A 24,398-nucleotide genomic window follows, 5' to 3' on the forward strand; every position below is an offset into this window, starting at 1 on the left:
ATCTGGCGTGACTCCTCGAAAATTCTTGGGAATTAAGGGAACAGTGTAAACTCTTAGCTGGCTCGTTGCGGCCCTTTATGTAAATGGATAATAGATCTCCCCAGCACTTGGCCGGGTTCCTAGACGACTAGTATCACCACCAACCTGCATTGCAACGCCGAAGGGCAGTTCATTAACTGCCGGACTCTGGTTCGATGAGAGCTACGGAGAGTCGAATAGCTTTGAAGTGGTGGACGCCTCGAGGGCGTCCACTGCTGAACAATGAGAATTATCTTGTCTTCCTCCTTCCCATTTCCTTCTTTGTCTTCGTAGCCTTTGCATTTCCATATTCATCCCCTTTTCATGCTCGTACATGTGCACGTACTGTATATGTTTATATCTAAATATTTGCGCAAGCGCAAGCTGACGTCTATAATTGAGCCGCTTCGGGCGAGAGAACAATCATAGCGAGCAACATGTATGAAAAGCATGTATGAAAGCGATCTTAATGAATTGACGGATGAGAAGTATCGAAGTGTGTCCTCTCGTGACCGCCGCCAATTATTGTGGCCAGCCAGCCAAACGGAATGATCGTCTATCATCGATATAGCTATAAAATTATGGGTAGAAACGAAGCGCAAATGCCATTTTCAGTTGGTACATTCAGCCCGGATCGAAAATTGCTCGCTCGATTCGGGGAATGGGAATTTGCGGAATTGAACAATGTGAGAAATTCTGCTTTCTATCCGAGTCCCCTTGCGTAGCAATTGTTAATTAACAAGAAATAAATCTTTTCTTCTAATAAATTCTTGACGAAACAGTTCTTGACGAATTCGGAACAGAGAATGCTCGCAGTAAACGTGTTTTGATAAAAAGAAATAGAGCAAAGGGATTCCGTTAGTAAACGAGCTGTATAAATCATTCTTTCAGAGGTAAATCCGTTTAAACGAAATAAAAAAATTCGCGTTGTTCGTTATGAAATACGCTATCTACACGAGCAAAGCGAATCTCAGTTATTGTTATCCGATTAAAATCTCTTTTCCTGACAGTTATATGAAATCTGTAATTTTCCAAAGCAACTCTTCGTAATCAACGTAACTTTATATCTTATTTATATATATAATTTTATAAATATTTCGACATATGGTGATAATTATTTAAAATACAAAATACAAAATACGATGGGATCACATATTAAGGAAATGTCGTTCAATTTTAGAAACTTCATTCAAGCTGTATAATTGGTTAATCAATGTCTGCCGATGAATGGTTCTCGTCTATTTATTTTTGTTATTTTTCCGATATTTATATTTAAAATATCGTGCCTGTCTCTCAACGTGATTCAATTCGCACTGAAGTCGTTCTTTCAGTGATGGATCCTACTAAAGCTTTAAGCGAAAGAGAGGGGTAGCAGCTTGTAATCCCATGCGTGACTCCTACTGTTAGTAGCAGCCTCATATCAGATTATGGTTATGGCAGCTTACTTAATGACTCCCTATCAAAATAATTGGTGGCAACGTATTAATTGCTCGCGCAGCATAAATAGACCTTGCTGTACATTGAATTGGATACGATGATTCTGCTCCAGTCTTTATGACTGGTAGTTGATTAGCAAGTATTTAAATATGTATGGCTAAATTGTTTTATCGATCATATTTTGAATGAATATTTTCAAATGTCGTTTAATACTGAAATTACCAGTTTGTAAAGTATAACTAAATATTCTATACATAAATAATTGCAATTAAAAAGATATGATAAAAATAAGTAGATGTACACGATTATGTTTTTATCTGAATAAAAGTTAATATTAGTTTTGCTACTAAAGCATCTACATAATTCGAGTAATTATTAAAGAAAAAGTTTTGAAATTCGTTATTTTGTTCTAACGTTAATATGCTCTATAAATTAATTGAAACAAAATTAAAACGAAAATTAGGAACGTATCACTGTTTTATATATTTTAGACGTAAATAAAGAGTGTATACATCTGTTCGTTCACAGTATCGATTCAGCTTGATAGCATCACCTTTTATAAATCAACGAATATCCAATATATCAGACGTGTCACACGTGACCATAGCAGAGAAAATATCGTATCTCGATAGATGTTGTACATCTTTCGTGTGCCCATATTTTCTGTTCTGTTATAAACTGTTCTCTTGTTATTCTTTCCTAACATTCCACGGTATCCTTTTTTTGTAAATGTAATTATAATCAAAATATATTAGATACTTTGGAAATTAAATGTAGACATTTTCTAAGTACAAATTAACCATATTTTCTGTTAATAGTCATATTCTTACAAGTTGTTAAACGCGTTAAAATATAAGGAAATAGGAGAATAGTTATAAATAGTACAGGTCATTAATACAATACTATAGCTGCATAAGATATGAAATTCTGGCTAATATTAGATAAATGTTTAATACCTAATTTTATATTTACTGTGCTTAGTCTCTACCAAAAATGATCGAGTTTATTCGATTTTGTACTTCGAACAAACTCTATCGCAGAATCTCATTGTTACCGTATAACCTGTTCCTCACCTCTGTTGCTCCAATTTCAACAGTAGATATCGAATTCAGAAATTTATCATCCGTCCGTCGCAAAATCTGTATTAAGCTGAATATTCAACTCTACCATTTTTCCCAGCTCTACAGACATACTTCTTTTTCTCGAAAAAAAACAAATACTTGTCAAAACTCAGGATTCACAGCTGATCAACGATTCATCGACAGACACGCGGGAACGATCGATCATTTGGCAACTAGAATACTTTGAAATTTGGTGGACGCGTCCCGATCAGTCGTTGTGCGTGCAATCTATTCGTCTCACAGATGGTATCTCGTCAGGTTGGAGTATTCGAAATGATTCATTCGACCAGATACGCGTACGGGACCAGAGTGTGCGAACAGGGTGGACGCGATAGATAGATTTCTCTTGTCCGCTTGGTAACTTGTTTGATTTCAATCATTTTCAAGTGTTTTCAATAGATTTTCAAAGTGTTTTTAACTGGAAGGCCGCCAACGCGACCGGAGTATATTGTTTTATCGTTTCCGAGCGTTTCCAATGGGATCGACGTGCCGTATATACAAATCGAAAATGTTGAATTACATCTACTGCCGTTGGTCCCATGGCGTACCAATGGTATCGTCTGATATAATCTCACGCACTCTCACTGAATCATTTTCTCGACGTTCGCTGGTTCGCGCCTCCGTCACGCTGTATTCATTTATTTTCGCAGTGAGACGTTCGCCGCTCGTCAACGTTCATACAATGTTTTTCATCGAACGGAGACCGTCTATGGATTTTCCGTGAAACGCGGTATGTTTTTCTTCGCTCACCTTGACGAAACGTTGGACTTTGTACGATCTGTTTGGCCCAAATGTTTCTCATTACTCTATTTTATTTTACTTTACGGTTAAAGAACGCGATTATTATGACAGATAACAATATCTTAGAATTTAATCTTAAATATCTTCTTAAATCATCTTTGTACTTTATTACGTCAAATTCTATCTTTGTACATTTAAAAACTCATTTAAATATGGTTAAATCATTTAGAAAATCAATCTTACGAAAGAGAGCGTATGTTCGATATACGTTATCACTATATAAACTACTATAAGAATTTTTGTCTGCAAATCCTCAGAGAGACGCAGTCATTACTGTTTTTAACTGTTCTTAAACTGGCAGTGTTTCACTTACTTTTGTATGCATACCATAGACAGCGGCTAATTACGTTTGCTTTTCATTAGCTTCCACTCTTATGGCTATTTATTTTTGTACAATCGACCGAAAATGTAGTTTTTCAACTGTTTAGCTGTCAAATTATAATATACAATTGTGAACACGTTGCATACACTTTGCTGGTAGGTCAGTTCTCATTTGGTTATTTCGTGCTGCCAAGGGAGTACATCGGTGTTTTATTGGAGTTGTTACAGAAGCGAACTTGAAAGAAATTACGTTGTTAAAGTTTACTTAAAATGAAAAATTAAGTTCGGAATCAATTGTTTCATATTTTACATGCAATGTATAGAAGCAGCAAAATTTACATGTTTTACAATGACAAATAAATTAATGACCGTTCTGTGGTTGTACGGATTCGATCTATATTTAAACAACTATAGAAAAATTAAACCTTTTTGAAATTTGATGACTGACATACAGAAAGAAAGGGGAGAAAGGGAAAGTAAGGAGAAGTGTTTCTTCAGACTCCTTGTAACGGAGATTAAGGATTTTAGCCACTCAAGATCACTTCAATCGCGAATCACGTCAAACATAACTTTTACTTTCGCTATACTCATCACTGTGACACGATTTTCGTTTCATTCTTATCTTTCTCTCCGACATTTCTTATTTTTGTCCTTTGACTTCTACATTTAGCCTCATCTTTTGTTCGTCAACTTTTATTTTATCAACCCTCCGAGAGTGGAAGCGGGCTCAATTTTCACACTTTTCCAAATATTTCACGTTTATTATTTCCTAAGTTACGATATTCAAATAAATTCATTCTTAAACTAATTTTTATTATCACAGAGAAATACAAATTCCTTTCGTTTGGCTTTCTGCTCGCTATAAAACGAAACATTCGATATTCGTAACGACCATGTCCACGTCCCCAACAGGCGAGAATTAAACAGTGATAAATTGCTTCTTTGGAATACTATAAAAATACTATAAAAATAAGGCGCTATTTAAAAAGATACGATATCTTCGTCAAATTACTTTTGATTACTATTTACGAAAATACTTCCGTTGAAGAACGTTGCTACGCAATTTCGTCTAAATATTTGCAATTACTTAAAGAACGTTAATTAACACCAACTAGAAAAATCTTATTTCGTGTCGGTGTCTTCTGATCGTTGTTCTCTGTAAACGTTTTGTTTGCTCTATACTTGACAAGTTACGGCGAGTATCGAAGCAAGACGCAATTGAACAGCTGTTTCTTCCGTATTCTTCTACGAAACGCCACTCCCGCTTACTTAGTTTCCGTGCATAACAAAGCTCGCTAATTACTCGGCGAGGAAGCACGCGCCACGCCGCGTCTCTTGACACGATTTACACTTCCAGATAGCAAAAAGGTTGTCCGTTGGAGAGACACGAGTTTTCGTACGAGCGCATATTTTCACGACGACAGTCTGTCTGCTTCTTTTTCTCCGGTTCTTCCTGTTCCAGCGTTGGTCTGTTCGTGGCAGATCTGAGAATCACAGCTTGTTTAATTATCTCGGTAATTATGCAAAGCAAATACGTGCGCCAGGGGGAAAATTGAAGACCTGCTAATTACCGCGTAAAGATGTAAGAAAGGAAGCAGGAAGTGCAGGTAAGAAAGAAGAAGAAGAAGGCGAAGAGGAGGAAAAAGGGGAAAACGGAGAGAAGGAGAAGAAGTGAGAAGAAGAACTAGGCTAAAAGGAACATGAACGGATGAGAGCGGAAGGAGGAGGGGCAAGAAGGGCAGTCGTTTAATTGCAGCGGTTCACCACTCGACAAAAGTGGCTTTCGTGCTTTCCGGACTACGACAGTTATGCCTGACCCCTAGCTATGAAAAGAAATTCCTTTTTGAGATTCCATCGAGGACGGTTAACTATTTTTTTCTTTTTCTACTCTGTTCCACGATTCTTTTTGTACATCCGGAATTGAGCGTTTGCAATTAGCTTGACAGAAGGAGAACCTTCAACCACGGATGGAAATGTTCGCATTTACGCTGCTCGTTTATTATCGGTCGTTGTGGAGTATGCTAATTTGTTACGAGTGGTTTACGTATGATTCGTCAAAGTAGATACAGTTATGAATATTACATTTGCAATTTCTTCGTTTCATTTACTTTCGTACTTGATTCTTCATGTTGTTATAGTGTAGTTTCTCACTTAATGTCGACTAATAATATCTTTTAATCGACAGGGTCAACTAAACTTTTTGATACACGTTTGATACCTCAAAGGAGGTAAATCAATAACTTTTATACACCTTTAGTCCATATCGTTACATTTCTAGTTCCATAAAATCGGACAAATTCATTATCGCCATATCATTCTATGTCACTTTATCCAGTCTTCTCGCCGAAATCGTTTCACGAATTTTTTAAACGGACGTCTCGACGCCACTCACCGTGAAATCTTCTCCTGGCTATCTTTGCAGCCTGAGGTATTTTCCGCGAGTTCGATAATACGCACGTTTGCTTATCTCCTGGGCGAAAAGTGGCACGGAGGGAACGGGTGCAATTCGTTTATTATCACAAACCGCATCTCTTCCCAATACCTACCCCTTTCACCGGGTGTATCCAAATAGAGGAGAGACCGAGGCCATAGAAGTGGTTACGTCGTTTCAGTCGTAGCGAGAGAAAGAACGAGAAGGGAGCGGGAAGAGAAAGGTGGAAGAGAAAAGGAGGAAGAGGGAGTTTCAAAGAATTTCCAATTCTCAGCTTTTCAACACCGCCACCGCCTTCGACGCTTCGTTTGTGCGCGAGAGCTAGAAGGATGAAGAGCGGCGAAGGGTGGTAAAACAGGAAGAGGCGAAGGGAATGGGACGAGGTTGGAAGGGATGGGGATGAGGTTGATGGTGGTCGAAGGGAGAGCTGCCGTAATGAATGGTATTCAGTTTATTCTGGGCTAAGTTACGCTGCCGCCGACGTTGCATCGCGTCGGTACCGGCATCCAAGCACCGAACTAGAAGTAAAATGGGACTGTAGCAAAATTGAAAGGCGGAATTTACCTTTTATCCCTGGCTCCGATCTTCGCAGCCGTTTCCTCCTTTCCCAGCCTATAACGGTTCTTTAACTCTTCCTTCTCTCGTATCCCTTCCCTTTTCCTTTCTTTTTTCCTTCCACTTTCTACTACGTCTTCTTTCCCTTTCGTTGTCGCTCTTCTATGGGTACTTATGCGCTCTTCTTGCGAATGCGATTCTCCCTCTCTCGTTCTCTCCTGTCTTAACGAGTAAATCGAAAACGTGGAGCAAAAACTCGATGTGTTTTCCATTTAGCGCCTTTGAGCACGCTTTTCAAGGGGTAACCGAACTCCCTGTGAATGTGGTTCCCATTAACGGAATCATCCTCCTTTGCGCTGCCGTCTATCATCGCGATACGCGTTAGATTTTCTGGTTCGGGCCAAATTTAACTTCTATTTGCCGTGAAATATATGGTGAACGAAGTACATGAGAGAGGTGCTTTGAGTTTTCGGATACCGCAATGGAAAATTAAGAGAAATTTGTAGCGATCGGTATCACTTTCTTTTTTTTCTAACCCTTCGTTATTGTTGGTTAGTTAATTCAATTTTTAGTTCTGCGAAACGATTTCAATTGTACGAATCCACTGTTTGCTTCGTATATGGTTGCAGTTACTTTACAATCGAGTAGAATTCTATTTACAACTCAACATTTTTTTTAGGAAATATTATACGTATGAGTAATCTACGGAATTGGAATTGCGAGTCAATGTTATTTGTAGATGATTAATTCTGCTAATCTTTTCTTCGATTATGCTCTATCAATTAATTCATATAAAAATTTGTAAACATATAAAATTTCATCTTCAATAGCTTACTTTGTTTTCGAAAGTTACATATTACTTTACTTCGTCGTGTATGGATATGATCCAAATATTTCCATTTTACAAAATTCGAGAATTTCGAAAATCCCAGTTAATTAATTTTTCCGTGGCATATAAAGCGTTTTTCTAGAAATGAAATACACGTACAAATTGAAGCAAATTTCATAATACTAATGGAAAAAATTATCTAATATATTCGTATTTCCTGTATCGTATGCGCGGTTCAATTTGTTACTTTTTTGACGACACAAACGGCCAACGTACGGTATCGTTCTATCGTGTAGCAAAAGTTTAGTTCGATAATGCGCGACACCGCGCTTTGGCGTCGTTGCATGTATTTCCTGTATCGTTGATTACACGGTGAAATTGCGATTACAGGAAGGATAGAGTTCCGCACGAAAACATACGGGAGGTACAGGTATAGTGAATCGTGCTTTCAAGCTTTCGTCCTGCATCGTACATTCAGCGCCGGTAAAGCCTGCACTGTGGTTCGTGTGTGACCTAACGAAAGCCCAAGTACACAATTTGATAATGGGTTAGCTGTGTAACGTGCACACATTTGCCAGCCGTGTTACACGCGGTGCTCAGGGCACACTGAATCAGTAATAACAACGTGTTTGCATAATCAATCATGCCCTTTCTCCTATTTCTTCCTCGCTTCGTCTTGTTACGGTGTCATGTTTTGAAATGTGCATGACCGAGGATAGATCATATTATCCTTCTGGAATTTGTTTTCGCGCGAGAATAATGAAATAGGTAAACAAATTGTCGATTTTATTTAATTACCGACTAAGGCTAATAAGAATTAATAAATATTCGTGATCTGTCTTTTTTATTGGGAGAAACACGTGACTCGTTTTGCGTCTTGTTTTTTGTCTTCAATTTATACAAATATACGAATACTAGATATATAATTTCCACTTCTTTCCAGCCTCTGTATAACATTTAAAAATATCGCTCGTTATAACATTAAAAGTTTAAAAGATATTAAGATATTGCATTATCATACTTTTATATCTTTGGATCTAACAAATTCTTTTCATTTTGTAGTTATTTCGTATTAAAATATTCTTTCCATAGAGGGACATCGAAATCAAAAAATCAATAAAAATGTTTTATCGTATCCCTATATGTGTGTGTATATATATTGTATATAAATATATATGGTTTTTAGATGTAATAAATAAAAATCCAATGTTAATAAAAAGGATTTATAACAAATTTTAATTAATAGTGATCTCACATGGAATTTATCGGCAAGTTGGGATGACGAAATTTCCACGTGTAATATTTCCGCGCATCTCCATAAATATTGATTATTTGATAGTGTTGTATTTTTTTTTTTTAAACCGTGTGGGTTCATTCAACGTGCACGCTCACATACGTATATGATATATATGTATATAACGAGCAACTCTCGTCGAGCCGTTCGTCACGTCATAATAGTATGCAAACGAATACCCCGTAAATAGTATGCAAATAAATACCGTAAACTAAATATGAAGACGTCTGTCTTTCTTTCTTCTTTCTATTTTCCACTGGCAGCCTTTTTTTTTCACGTCGCGTCAGAATAAGTTAATAAGTCTGCGTAAACACGATGGGAACGCCTCTCAAGGTTTAGGTAGTACGAGGAACGGCAGAAATTTTCTCACAGTTTTACAGTGCAGTGCACAGTTGTACGGCAGGTTAGTTTCGGCTTGTAAAAATCTCGGCTGTAGCGGACGCAACCGAGTTTTCCACTTTTCTCTCCTTAGGATCGCGTACAAGTAGGCAGAACTGCGACTGCTTGCAGTGTTAAGGTAATGTCACCATTCCTGTGGCCACTGTACATACATGCATACATATATAGACACGTACGGATATATAGTACCGTGTTAAAGTTTTGGGCCATGTTGGATAATGATCTTGGTAAGTAATTGTATTGTTGGGGAATATTTCCATATCGAGTTACACGGAAACGAACTTTTAAATATTCCATTCGCGACGTTAAATCGATGCGTTGAGACGTTGTTATGAGACGTTCTTTCAAATAAAGCTTGTGCTACACGTAGGTACATATGTAGCTTCTTTGAAACGTCACGTTTAACGAATATTGAATCTAGAAATTTTTCAAGTAAAGTTGATATAGTTCCTTCGTTTGCAGCTTCATTTAAAATAATTTATGAATCAAAAAATAGTATGAGTGAAATGCTACATTTATGTTTTTCATAGGCTTATATAGGACAATTACATTAACATTTTGATTATTTATAACGGCAGATATCTTTTCTAACGTTGAGTATATGTCATTTATAGCAAATTTCTTCTTCATCGATGTGCCTGGTATATAATGTAGTCAACAGGACAAAACTTAGTAAGCCTGTCAAATTGAAACCTGGCAGAATCGTTCTGCTCGTCGAAGAGAGAACTGGCTAGATAATTGCAGCATTTTGATTGCACACATAAAGGTTAAATCATAAGAAGAAGTCGATAGAAACACGAAAAGCAAAGTCACGAAAACACTTCAAATTTGAGTATAAAAATTGCCTGAGGGAAGTGAAGGTTTTATAATCAAAAGCTACCTTTCTGTACGCTCAAAGTGTCTTATTTGTCCATATATCGCTTAAGGATTAAGGCCTTGCGAGCAAAGTGATCTACATTTTTTTCAGGAAATGCGTATATCGTTCCAGCAACGGTAAAAAAAGCTGTTGAGTTAGCGTCTGTTACTAACCAGCACGTTTGACGCGAGCTTGCGATAGTCAGCGAGAAGCACGAAAGGTTCGAGCATGCGACAAGGATAAAGATAGTAAATGATTAAAAATTATAGTCGTTTTTACGACGATATCTTTGAGTTATATATAGATGAGATAAATATTTACATTCATCTGTTACTTTATTCAGTTATATATTTCATAATTGCATTTATTTATCTCAAGTACAGTCGACAGTTATAAAAGAAAGCTCTAAAAGTTTCTATTTACAATTTATATTTATATTTAAAGAAATAAATTTACTCATGACCAGTTATAATTCAATTAATAAAGCAACTTTTCCAGTTGCTTATTTTTGCAGTTTATTTTAGTATATATTAAATTAATAAACTGTTTAGTTTCTCAATGCGAGAAACTAGAGAAAGAATCTGTTGACTAACTAAACAGTTCAGTTAATTAAAACTGCGTTTGTTTAATGCGCCAGAATTTTGTTTAAACGGATTTTTTTCGTCATTATTACAAAGACAGTTGTCTATACATTTTTTATAATCTGTAAAATTAAAAAAAAAAATGTTATTTTAGAAAACCTATCGTAGAAAACGTCAGTTAAAAATCTCAATTTGTTAGCCGTCAAAATGTGTAATTGTCACATCAAAATTCCACGCGTATAGTATACATATACTTCCAAAATATACAATAAATTACATGGAAGATAATCAGAACTGAACAAAGGATTGTTTTATTAACCTACACGGGCAGTTGTTATTATATTGTGGACAACGAATGACTCATAAAAGGAAAACAATTCCCAGATCCAGGGTTGATGAGTCTGGTAAATACAGCACGATCCTCCAATGGGTCGTGTGGAAGGCAACGTGTTAATACAGACACAGCGCGTAAAGATTGTCAGTAAATGGAATCATATACTGCACGTGCGATCGGCGGTACAAAAGTTATACGCGATGCTTTACACCTAACCCAATGAAGATAGCATCGTTGGACATGGCGATTATCTTGCTCGAGGTGCAAACTATTTTGTTCATTAAATACTTGGCCTGTTCTGACGTCACGGCTTATATATGAGCGCGATTTTAACGGGCCCTGGGAAGTCGTACGATCCATTATCGTTCTAGCCACCGTTCTGTTTCCAAGCAAAATTTCACTGAATTCCTCCGGGAGTTCTGCCGTGCATTTTGGTGGCTGCTCCGCGATACCTACAATCTGTTTCTTCCGATTAGCAACGTAATTGCGCTATTATTAGGAATGTTGCGGTCCATCTGTACGACTCCTACATATTTCTAAGGTATTTATGCGGTTGCAAACTCTTTCTAGCAAATTATCGAATGCGTGTGCATTGTACGTACATACATATGCGTGTGTTTGTTCCTCGAGTATTCTTCCAGAGTGAAGTAATTTCGTTGTTAGCGGACCGATTTAACGTCAGAGTATCGTTGAAAGAGCATTTAATGATGTTATAAATGTGTATAATTAAAATGGAGATAGAATTTTCATTTTTCAATTAGCGGAAAGATATTGTATTTTCGTATTGCGAAGTGTAGTATAGCGAGACTTTAGTTTCTTGTATAGAGAAGGTAAAGTAGAAGAATTGTAAAATGAAACGAAAATATAATGTTAGGGGGAATGGTAATAATAACATGAAGGAATTCGTTAGAAATTTATTTTGTTTCCGATAGTACGTTTTTATCTTTTTTTTAAACAGATCGGATCGAGTGGTGTTCATAAAATTTGCGCAAAGTAATTGTTTAAGCTGCTTTTTATTTTATGCACGGTAGCAGAAATAGAATCCTTTGAGACGAGGAATGTTTAATGAAGTCTTATCATGGAAGAGAAAGATACTATTTGCGTAGTAGAACTTCATTAAACCTTGCAATCCCTGTAGGTTACGTAGGTACGTTCTGTTTTATTGTTTTTTTCCCCTGAAACACGATTTTATAAAAGTCATTCCACATTTCATCAGTCATCTTCTCAGACACGATATTTTTATCGCTACGAGCGCTTAAATTTAAAGTTAAATATATTTAATGAAGCAAATTAATATAAATATATTTCACTTATTCCATACGTTTTACGTTCTTTCAATTAGATCGTATTTACTATTTATCTATCTCTTATTCATCGAATTTTTAATAATTTATATATATATGCTTTTAATCATGCGGATTGTTATTAATTACGAGGGTGTTAATAGATATATTTGATTATAATTAGTTATATATCATGCAGCATATCTAACATACATCATATTTGTTAAGAGTAAAAATTGTTAGTAAAAATTAGAACTGGGGGAAGAGAAGTTTGATAATTGCAAGGAAGATAAAATGCAGTGATGTTGAGTTAGATTTTAACATCTCCCAGTTTACGAATGTTTGATATTTTATTCTTGCGTTTCTGCTGGTAGTAACAAGAAACTGACGACGTGGTAATTAGGACGATAAAACAGGCAAGCTGACTCTGTTTTAGACAGACCCAATATACCGTTGCCAAAGACTTCGTTCCTTATCGTAAAACTTGTTTATTCGGTGTTTTGCAGTGAAATAGCTGTGGCACGATTTTTGCTTGGCAACTCCGGTGAACAAACTTCGAAAGTCATAATCGCAGCTCATATTTCGCTCGACCTTTAAGTTTCGTATGATATAAACGATACACTTTCTTTATTTTCTCTTTACGCTTGTTATTGCTAAGAATAAGCGTATTTTCGTTCTCTTGTCGCGTACCAACATATTTTTAACTTGTTTCAATACTACAATAATACAATATTTGAAAAAGCTTGCAATAAAAAGTGTTCAATCAAGAAAATCGTTTTTACTACGATACTTACGTACTAATTGCTTAGGTTCAAGTACATATATTGAATTTCGTATCGTTTGATAGTTTGCCCGTGTGACTACGCAAATTTTATAGTAGGAGAGCGAGATGTAGAACCTGAAAAAAAAAAACATTCCATCGGAAAATGAGGATACGTCCAGATACTTTTTGTAGCCAGTGTACCTTGTTTGAGCAACATAGAAAATAATATTTCGATAAAAGATCTATTCGTCCGCGAACCGGTAGTTTGCAGGGAACGGGATCGCGTTAATTGCTTCATTTTCGCATATTCTTTGATCACCATTACGTCAAGGTAATCGACGGTTTATTAAACTAGCGAACTTTCTGACTTTCATATGCAGTTGGGATGTCGACCATGGAACCTCAGTCTGACCAGCGTGGTTGTCCTGGCTCTCTCAAATATGCTATTGACTTTCCTGTTGCTGCAGTCGGAAACCTGCATCCCGGACGAAGTACCCAGGGATTTGGAATCAAACGCTGTAAGCGAATGGAACCTCGCTACCTTAATCAAAGAGCAGCAGGAGCAACAGCAGTCGGACTGCGTTACACAAGATTACCAACCGTTGCCAGCTGACGCGAATGGTTTAAAATTGAACATAAAGCTCGGCAGATGGGACGCTCGTAGAATGTTTCGAACGTTCGACCACGTTCTCGTTGGATCTAGTTTCGTCGAGTTATCACAGGCGTATCGTGTTTGCCTGGCCACACAGAGCTCGGTCGAGAAGCTGCATTCGGTCGTTCAGGCGGCTCATCATTGGACGGGACCGATGTCGGTGGCTTTGTACGCAGCTGGTGACGAAGAGTTCGAGGTTCTTCAGAAGTACCTGATTTACCTTAGGAAGTGTTACGAACCGATACGGGAAAGAGTCGCTTTTTCCTTGGCTGTGCCAAGGGTTAGACCGCCGAAGAGGCAGCCGCGAGAATTCGAGCTGCCAGAGGTGGTAGATTGTGCCAAACCAGAGGGAACACTGAACGAGTTGATGAACGGGATTTCCAACGAGCAGACAAACTGGCGGATACGAAACGTCTATCCCCAGAACCACATGAGGAACTTGGCGAGGAAAAATTGCCAGTCAGATTACGTGTTCTTGACGGACGTAGATATCGTGCCGAGCTTTAATTTGACCGGCGCTCTGGACGAATTTCTGAGGACTGATACCTGTGATAAGTGCGCCTACGTGATACCAACGTACGAGCTGGACTCGCGCGTCAGATTTCCACAAAACAAGACGGAATTGGTTAGGCTAGCGAGAAAGGGACTGGCCAGGCCTTTCCATCAGAAGGTCTTCATCCACAATCAGTTTGCCACCAATTTTACCAGGTCAGTACGTTTTAATCGTTTGTCTTTTAAGTCCTTCGATCAATTGCAATTTTATCTATTAATTTTTTCTACTCTTCAAAAGTTTGCAAACTTCGAAGAAAGTATAAAGGAATTGTTATCGGTATGCGTAATTTTTTGTTTCAAATTTTATGCAAAAGATTCTTTTCAAACGTTGAAAGTTTTCGCGCGATCAGACGGAGATACGAAAAGGACTATATATCGGCGTTAATCTTGCTAATATTTTTATTAGTTTTTACGTCTTTTGTTACTCTCTTCCCAAATAACGAATAATTTTATAACGTGCATACTTTTGTTCGTTTAGGTGGATACTAGATACATCTGTGAATCATAAAAACTTCGGCAACGTAAAAACTGGCAAGGTGTACATCAGTCACGATGTGACGAACTTTGAATTCCTTTACGAGCCATTTTACGTGGCAAAGGATATTGTCCCGGCTCATGACGAGAGGTTTATGGGTTATGGATATACCAGAAACACTCAGGTATGTATTCCTCATGCTGCTCTTATTCTATTTTATGTATTTCTCTTTAGTCGACGACGTCATATTAGCGTAACCAATTATTAAGACATCGAACTTCAATTATGCATCTGCGACTCGACCAAATAGTCATCGAATATTAAATAGAATTTCGTAACTCCTTCGTTCGACGGTTCTAATTCTTTTACGATCAAATTTGTTTTTGACCTGAGTGAAAAATTATTTGCTCGCTACTTAATAAGAGCAGAAGTCTATTTCTCCGGACAGTGTTTGGATAGCGCTTGGATAATGTTGCAAGGAAAACATAACACACTAAGACTCGAAACCAGTTTTTATCAACGATAAATACATTGCTCCTTCAATTAATCAACAACTTGCTAAAGTATAACGTTATTGTATATAGTACAATGTTATTAATATTATGCGTATATGTAGCATCGAGCGTAAAAGAACTAAAATATAAAGCGTGTAATTACTTTTGCGATTTTACTTCTTCGATGTCAAGGAAATTCGAAAAAGTATAAATTCGTGCATGAACCGGGCGATCATAAAACCTGATGAAATGATAATATAACATAAATTCATATTTGCACAACCGTCGTCATAGAGAGAATGACGATTAACGAGAATCGGAGGAATATCGGGAGGAAACTGATCGAGTACACGAGAGGCACACGCGATAGTTCGGGAGTATGAGCAACTCCCACGCGCCAAGGATATTAATCGAATTTCATATTATCGTTGTAGGCGTTATCGCGCTATGGAGGCCCATTTTACGGTACAAGCATTATTCAATTTAAAGTTGATACGTTTCCCGCTGAACGCTTGTATATCGAGTACGGACGTTGCTTACGTTTTAGTGTCCGGAAACGAGCTAATTCGCGCTCCAAACAGCATTTTCGTTGTTCGTTGATGTTTTAGAACGAGCATCGAGTAATTTGTTAAACTTAGGTTGACTGGGGACTCTCCCAGTCTCCTCGAATAGTTTAGAAACGTGACTTTAATTGGATTTTAAATGACACGCTATCCTATTTATTATTTACAGCATTCAGATACTAATTTATTAGTTTCGAGAATAATAAGTTTCGTAGCATTGAGTGGTACTTTCATATGGCTACGAAAATTTGGTACTATGACAGTGAGAAGTAGAATCTGATAGAAAAACGCTTCATTTGAAAGTTAGAGTATAGGTCATTTTTGTTGGAAAAATTGACAAATTTCATGTTTAACCATTTTTATCCTGTACATAATGGTTCGTTTATTATTGGAATGAGATTTACTACGCACGATTGAGCTGTATATTAAAATATCATTTGTATGCTTTTTTCTGAAAACATTGGTATATTATATCAAAATGAAAAAGTACCGTACCTTTCCGTATTGTGCCAGTGCCATACACACACACACACACACATTAGCACGCACGCACAGTGCTGCTAGAGACTATGAATGAGACGTTCTACGTGTTCTACGTTACGCTCAATGCATCATAGAAAAAAATCCGAGACTCGAACGAAACTTCTATATCTCTCGTTCCTCGCACGGCAGTAGAATAAGATCGCATAGGTCAGACGGCGTAGCAGTAGTATCTCGACCGATAAATCTTCCACTTTCTAGCACCATTACTCCACACTGATTTCCACGCGATTTCCCTTCTACAATAATTTTACACCGAATTCTAAATAAAAAATTTCTCTAAGTTACTTTTCTGTCGTAAGCTTTCTCTTACGAGATCCTTGCCTTTACCTTTAAGACGGGTAGGTATTCTCGTAACGCGATATCATCACCGATCACCATCACTAAATCGCAAAACCTAACGATACAAGAGAAGACGTGAAAACGCATGTAGACACGCGCGATGCGTCGTACCAATGGGATAAAGTATCGAAGTTTTTCCAACGACGTCGACGTTCACGGAATGGTGCCGTTCGGGCTTGCCTCGGTGGAAATAACGAAATTCCATCGCGCGGTGAAAATCCGGACGGCGACCGTAGTTCGCCGTATTCGTAAAAGCAAGTATGCCGCAGCGACGGCAATAAAACGGGTATAAATCTACATGGCTACGTAACGTGGTAACACCGGCGCGAAACAGGCGTACACAAGCGCGAATGTAAGCTGGTGTACGGTTGCAAGCGTAACACGCTCTTCGTGCCGAGAACTACGTGCCCCGTACATTGGTATTCGCGTCTTCTCTGCGGTTCGTTCGCACAACATCCACTCCCCATGGAGGAATGAGAATGGATATCGTTCGCTTTTCCTACCTTCTTGTATTTCGTTGTACTTGAACCCACAGCCGCCCGCCTGTTCGTCTCTCACCTTCGTGATCCGATACAATCCTGTAGCGCTATTTTTTCGCCGAGCAACCAGTTTTCCTCGACTTTCGTGCTCCTCGGTTTTCCCCGTTTTGTCCTTTTCCCTCCTGCCTGTTTTGCCGCACCTATCCTGTTCCCATCCGTCGCCAAACGCATGGCACACCAGCCTTTTTCACCTTTTTGTTCGGCACGCACGTTGTTTCGCCGCCTCCGACCAGAGCAACACGTTTCCGGCGCTTCGCGTACGAACGCCGAGATAAAATCGAATCGACTGCCACGGGTTTTTCGGGGTCGGTGATTCGACACGAGACTCGTTGTATGTTGGGTTAGACAATTAGATGGCTCGTGAATACGATCGATGGCAGTCTTTTAATAGAGTCTTTTAATAGAAATCGTTTCAATGAATTATTGGAGTAACGTTTTTGATTAGTCCGGTTCAATAATATGAATAAATTAAACAAATATTTGATCAAATATTTCACATTAAATGATATTTGTAAGTCGTCAAAAGCTAACGTTATTTTAAGACCACAAGCGAGAAATATGATATGTCACATTTTTCGTTCTTCATATGAGAGCGATTAAATATCCAATACTTTGTCAACCAGTCACACACGAATTAAATTGTCTTTTTATTACAGTTGGTTATGGAGTTCTCTTGAAAAATATTTACATCAAAAATATTAAAATCTCAGCTCTCTCGAAATATATCGATTTCAGAAGTATTAATTATCACATTTTCCATATTAGATATGCTACTAGTATTTTCACAGAACATCGTGAATATCGTCTACCGCTAAAAGCTCGTATCTTCGAACCGAACAGCTCGTTCTGTTTCTTCTAAATTATGCGACTTTCAAGCACATTATTTTAACTATCGAATAACACGGAGATGAAGAAATCTTCGGAGTCAATTTTTGCATTGCATTTGTCAATCTTTGATCTGGCAAATTTACACAACAAACAAAGATTGCGTTCTGAATTATGCATCGAGTTTTCAATCGGTATTTCTCACTCAAAGTCTGTGTTATCGATTCATCTTTATGAAAAATGAAAATCCAACAACGGAACATTTTACTCGCGACACTTGTCCCAACAATACGATCGAATGCACACGCGAAGGAACAGCTCGTGAGCTATCCTTTTCAAAATATTGCACTCTCGCAACAAACGTCTCGTCGTCTCAATGAATTTCGAAGCGACTCGTTTCAATATTGATCTTTCGACGTTCATTTCGAAGATTGACTTTCGATCGGCTATGAAATTGATTGGACAGCGCGGCATTCCATAGCCGTGAGTGACGAGACACGCGAGCGTGTCCGTGGTACGGTCAGGCCGCGTGCAGGTAGCGCGATTCGAAGGAAAGGAAGATGCTGGTCGGCCTCGTTTGGTTCGCTCGTGCTCGTCGATCGAGCGATTACGTTGGCGCGAGTCCTCAATCAGGAAGCAGTTCGGCTTCAATGGCACGATTCGACGATTCGAGTTCATTGAAAGTGAACGAAGCACGAAGTTATTTCCACGGATCGAGGGAATCCCTCCCTTTCTCTCTCTCTCTCTCTCCCTCCCTCACCTTTTCTCTCTTTTTTTCTTTCTTTCCGTAGGTGTCTAGCGAATGAAAGTTCGTGAAACAAATTAACTATTAAAACTATATTAAACGTTTACCGGGTTGATTCGTTGTTTCTAAACCCGGGGCGAGGCATTTTGTTCGCTCTTACGCATCCATTTCTCCACGATATCCCTTTCCTTTCTTTTCTGTTTTCTGCTTATTAGTCGGATAAAATTGCCAGTTGAATGCCGGCTGCTATCGATATGTTGTAATTAACTCGATTCCGATAAAGACTTTACTGTCGACGATGAACCGTGCACGAGTATCTTCAGATACATCGATACAGATGATCCAAGTGTTTTCGAGCGAAGAACAGACGCGATTGAGAAAGATGCTCGTGAAAATTGAAGTTTAATGAAGGTTCTCGATGGAAATCGAATGATCGATACTAATTATCAGAGTCCGACGTATTTAACGAAAGATTTATTGTGCCTGATAATTATAGATTGACTATAATAGTAATCGTACGCGATGGTTCTCGTTATTAGCAAGTTTTATTAGGGGAAAAAATTGATTTCAATACGCTCCTTTCGTGTATGAATAACGCGCGTATATTATATAGAAGCTAACTCTGATGGATATTCGATTATTGTCGTTCAGTGAACGTACTAGATGCTTTAACCGTCGTGTTCGATAGATCCGAATGCTCCTGCTCGCAATTAGTTTCGTCACGAAAAATAGCTTATTGTTATCGTCATCGTCATCGTACGATGTTTATTAATTTCGATATAAATCATTGTTGATAAATAATAATTGTCTCCATCCTGAACATATTCGTCACTGTCGTATTTCCTACGTATTACCGAGTGCGAGATCTGTTCTAATTATACACGGCCGTGATAATGACAGTAATGAATTCATGTATCGAAGAGTTTATCACAACGACCGTTTTGTGTATTTTATTATATTTAATCATTTCGATACACGATGTCGTTTGTAAGTGTCCAAACACTTTACTCGATTCGTATCAACGGTGTATTAATTTGATCAAAATGTAAAAATTAACAGTGAATTAATAATTGGCAATTTGGTATTTTCTATGGTCGCGGCGACAGCGTATCAGTTTAGAAGAATTTTTTGAATGTAATTCAACATCTACTGATTAAAGAACCGGAAGATAAAACGCTTGTCAAGTAATAAAATACTTGCGCAAAGCTTCGGTGTAGGTTCTTAGCGAACACAACGGAACTTCAATTATATTTCTCCGTCAAATTCTTCCATTACATTCATCCAAATTAATTATACATTCACGTCGAACCATAATGGATCAATTTATCCTCTTTTCCAATTATTCGATTCCATCAAGAATAGTCGCTTATATCTCCTTAACAGAGTTTACCGACAGAAATCCCCGCATTAAAATCACACGCAGAGATCTAAGCCCATCCATCGCGTCGAACCGGACGAAATGCAGGGGTTTCGCAGTCCGCTCTTCTGCCTGTGGTGGTTTTATTCATCGGCACACCTTCCGCCTCCAGGTTCGTTGATGTCGGTGGGAAATGTAAGATAAGTGTAGACACGTTACAGGGAGCCGCCTTATTCGCCAGGATTTATACCGACGTGCGATCGCATAAAACTCAATTACCAGATTTACTCGCCGGTTTCACTCGCCAGTTTCACTCGCCGGTTTTAGTCGCGTAGCCTTCACCCTCGCCGTTCTGCTACCCCGTTGAAAAATTATGCGTCGCTGTTTACCAAACTTCCCAGGTCCTACGAATGCATCGTCACGCGTGGCCCTAATGCGTGGCCTCCGTACGAACGTATTCATACGGGAAACTCTGACGAGCGAGGGTCACGCCATTTCGAAAAAAAAAAAAAAAAAGAAAAAAATACATTTTCTGCTTTAGCTTGAGTACATGGTCGTAGATCAACCAAATGGAACTTTGCTACGGTTAAACGCAAGTTTTTCAGGCACATGTTACAAATTTCTAGCTTGGATTTGAATTATTACGTGGGCTTGCGTGGTTTATGAGATGAGACGAGGTTTCTGTGAGCTCGGATTATGGGATATTTTTTTGGAATACGGTATAGAGGATGGGGGATATTGAACTTTACGTCTGATTGAAAGTAAACGATCCCTAAGTATCTAAGTAAAAAATCTAAATTTTTTGGAGTAGTACGACCGACGTGTTGCTACGTATTTCTTCCTTTTATCGCATCAAAAATCCATTTTCAAAGTTCGCAACGTGAAACGATCATATGTTATCGTGGATATCGTTATTTTTATCTTCGTTCAAACGAACTTGTAAGCCGACAGAAACATAATCCTCTAAACGCGGATAATGTCTTTATCCCCTCGTTAAATTTAGTCACCCGAATTCTAGGAACACAGGAATCGAATAAAGTGTGTTGAGTGGTAGCGTGGCATGTCATGATCGTAATGGACCGCGGTGGAAATGGTGGCCTCCGTCGATGCTGAACCGTGAAATTAACCCAAACACATTTCCCCAAGGCACACGCGATGTAAAACAACCCACGTTCGATCCTATTTCCTTTATATTTCATCTGCGACAGACACGAGTGCTATAAAATTGCGATTTCTTGTCAACGACTATCGAGCAACTCATAAACCTAAGATTGTTTCTTTGAAGATCGTTATCTTAGAAAGTCTTGCTTTTAATTTTTTCTTTTATAAAATCTGATTTTAATATTATCTTCTAAAGCAGGGCATCGTTGACGATAGATATAGATTATTGATAATCGATCGTTTTAAATGATAGATATTTTGAGGCTTAAATTTAAAGAACGTTAATTTAATGGTTTTGATATAAAATTGATGGAAGTAGTCGTAAAACATTTCAATTTATACTCCAAGATTACGATTTTTTAAAAGTAATACTCTGTTGCTCTCTGTACTTTTATATTTATACTTTATGGTTCTTTGAAGATTGAGTTTCAAGCTTGGCCAAAAGGAGTCGCATGTTATAAACCTGTTGAACTTTAGCAGCACTACTTTCGTTCTTCGATGATTTAGAATATAAAGTACGACGTGTGTCACGACTATAATAATTCACGACTATAATCACTCAAAGATTTTCCATTCTTATATGTTGTGGTTAATACGATAAGGAACCAACTATTCCGTATCTGAGATTTATAGATGTTGAGAAATAATTTATTATTTTTGTCTCCAGAAAGACGAAGACTATATTCCCTGGATAGAAGAGAGGCGGAAGTTTATTCTAGTTTCATGACTATAGAATCAGCATGACAAAATATTTTATTATTCAAATATTGAACTCGGGATACGATAGAAACAAATTTGTTTAAGGGTAGCTCAGTATTACGTGACTCCACTTTCAAATAAGTTCATCTACTCGATTTTGCATTGATCTAATGAGATTTTGACGCGTTGTATCTACATTCCCGCACAAAAGTCTCAGAGCATCTTCAATTTTTCTATTTTTTGTATATTTGGCATAGATTATGAATTTTAAATTGCACGCATCTTTTACTAAAAGTATTGATATATTAACAGCCTAAATTTCCTTTATCGTATAAAGCATCGAGTTAAATGATTTAATGATTATAACACAATCCATCGGTAGCCTTCTCTAATGTTACAACAATTATAGTAAATGTCCCGAGACTTTAAAGCTGGAATATCGGCCTATGAGATGCAGTGTATACTGAAACTAGATGCAGAGATTTCCAACTATATAATAAAAGAATACAATAGAAAGATTATAGCTTTCATTTTCATTTCCTTTTTCTTTAATTTTTCCTTCTTCTAAAATATATATTTTTTTTTTGCGCTTAACTATCTTCATCATCAGCTGTAATTTCTTGAAAATTAGGCGCGTCGACTGCACTTGCTCTGCAAATTCTTAATACTTGGGAGCAAAAGCGTAACAACGGGGAATTTCCTTCGTTTCGTCATCCGCATCCTTTCCCTTTAGACTAGAAATAATTTCGCCATGTTCCGCTTGATAATGTTACGCGCATCTCATGCACACAGCCAACTAGTATACGCGCAAATACTTGTAAATAATCAGGATATTCGGTATTCCGTGAGCACGTGTGCTCGTGTGTGTGTGCGCGCGAAGGTTAATGATTAGTGCGAGAACACAAACCGCTTCGGCATTCTGTATTCCTCTTCGTAATGCAGAGATCCAGAGAGGAACAAGCAAAACCGAATGGAGTATGCCCTTAGTGGCCGTGCGAAAGAACGATTACCAGTTACGGAAATTGTGTAAATTTACATTAATACAGTGGCTGAATATCGTTTGAATATACTGCCACATGAAGGTGGAAGTATGTGTTGAATTCCTTGAATAATTCCGTTTGCTTTTCAAAAGTTTTAGTGGCTTGTTCTAACCGCAATTTCGAATATTCAAAGCTTTGTTGGTTACGTTACGCGAGCGGGTAGGAATGAATAATTTGTTTGTTTGTAGAAAGGAAGAAAAATTCTTTTGTGAATCGTGCATGTTCGGAGCTAGGTTATCGATAAATGTAAATATTTATCGTTTAAATAAAGATTCGAGATTCGTAGTAAATAGTTCATGAAATGATATATTTCTAACATTTTAAAAAATACCATTTTTATGTTATTTCGGACATTTTAATTGGTCTGAATGAACGAACTTCATTTCCCTCTTTTATACAATTTTTATATCTCTACTTTGCTCTCTTTTTTTTTCTCTCTATCAATAGAACATACACATACATGTATACACACGTAAATAATATAAAATGCGAAAATTTTTAATACGACTTAATTTGGCCTTACAAATAATAGTTAATAGTTAGCTATCTATCAATAAATTATACTTTAATGTATCAATTCTGTACGATATTTGCTTCCTGCGGTTTGTCCAATTATACTTTTGCATATATTGATTGTTTCGAAAGAAAGATGTAACGTGTCGTCAAATTATGAAACGATCAATGTGTAAATAGTAATTGATTTGTTATTTTGCGTGCAATGTTTGCGGATTAGCGTTTTGCGTATGTCACTCTTTTTTCTAAATGTTCTACGTGAAAGAAGAGAATTGTGCTGTTAACTCGTTACTACTAGATTAACTCGAAACTTTCCTCGTCGTGTCATGTCAGTGTGGAATTATTTCAGACTCTGGTGACGCGGAAATGGGATTCTTCGATCAAAGCAAAGTGTCCAGTCTCGGTAATTAGGAAGATACGTCAACTCGTTATGTTGTTTAATGCAATCTGTGTTCTCTTGAAACTCGGCACAAACAGGTGCCCCGTGAGTAGCTTGTGCTGCAAGAGCCAGAAATGTTTTACACCGTGGCCGCAAGAATGTGTCCCGCGGGAATGCTGTAAAGGGAATTAATTCTCGTCCACTGACTAATTAAGACGAATAATCGTGTGTAATGCTCATTATGTGGGTAATTCAGTTTTACTAATCAACGAAGCAAGTGCCTACATCAAGGCTGAGGTTCGGGCATAATTCACCTTGACCATTGTACGCCATTAATATTTCCAGTCTCATACTGTTCTTATGACCCCTAGTCATCAGACTTCTCTGATTAAAGTTCATAATGTACCTAGAAATTCTACTGATAATTTAGTAAATTTTGTTAAGTGAACACATCGTTTTAATCTAGGAATCAAATTTAGTTTAACTGTACGATTTGACT

The 24,398-nt window shown here is 37.7% G+C and overlaps 1 protein-coding gene across 1 annotated transcript in view; it reads left to right on the plus strand.

Annotated features, from left to right (window-relative positions):
• The window catches only part of LOC126915105 (beta-1,4-glucuronyltransferase 1), a 35,978-nt gene that overhangs the window by 2,616 nt on the left and 8,964 nt on the right, over positions 1 to 24,398 (plus strand). The window contains exons 2-3 of the mRNA XM_050719511.1: positions 13,404 to 14,383; positions 14,706 to 14,886. Of these exons, the coding sequence (XP_050575468.1) occupies positions 13,404 to 14,383; positions 14,706 to 14,886 (1,161 nt within the window). The remainder of the gene's footprint in view (positions 1 to 13,403; positions 14,384 to 14,705; positions 14,887 to 24,398) is intronic.

Source organism: Bombus affinis, chromosome 4 (assembly GCF_024516045.1).
Source record: "Bombus affinis isolate iyBomAffi1 chromosome 4, iyBomAffi1.2, whole genome shotgun sequence".
Taxonomy (NCBI): Eukaryota; Metazoa; Arthropoda; class Insecta; order Hymenoptera; family Apidae; genus Bombus; species Bombus affinis.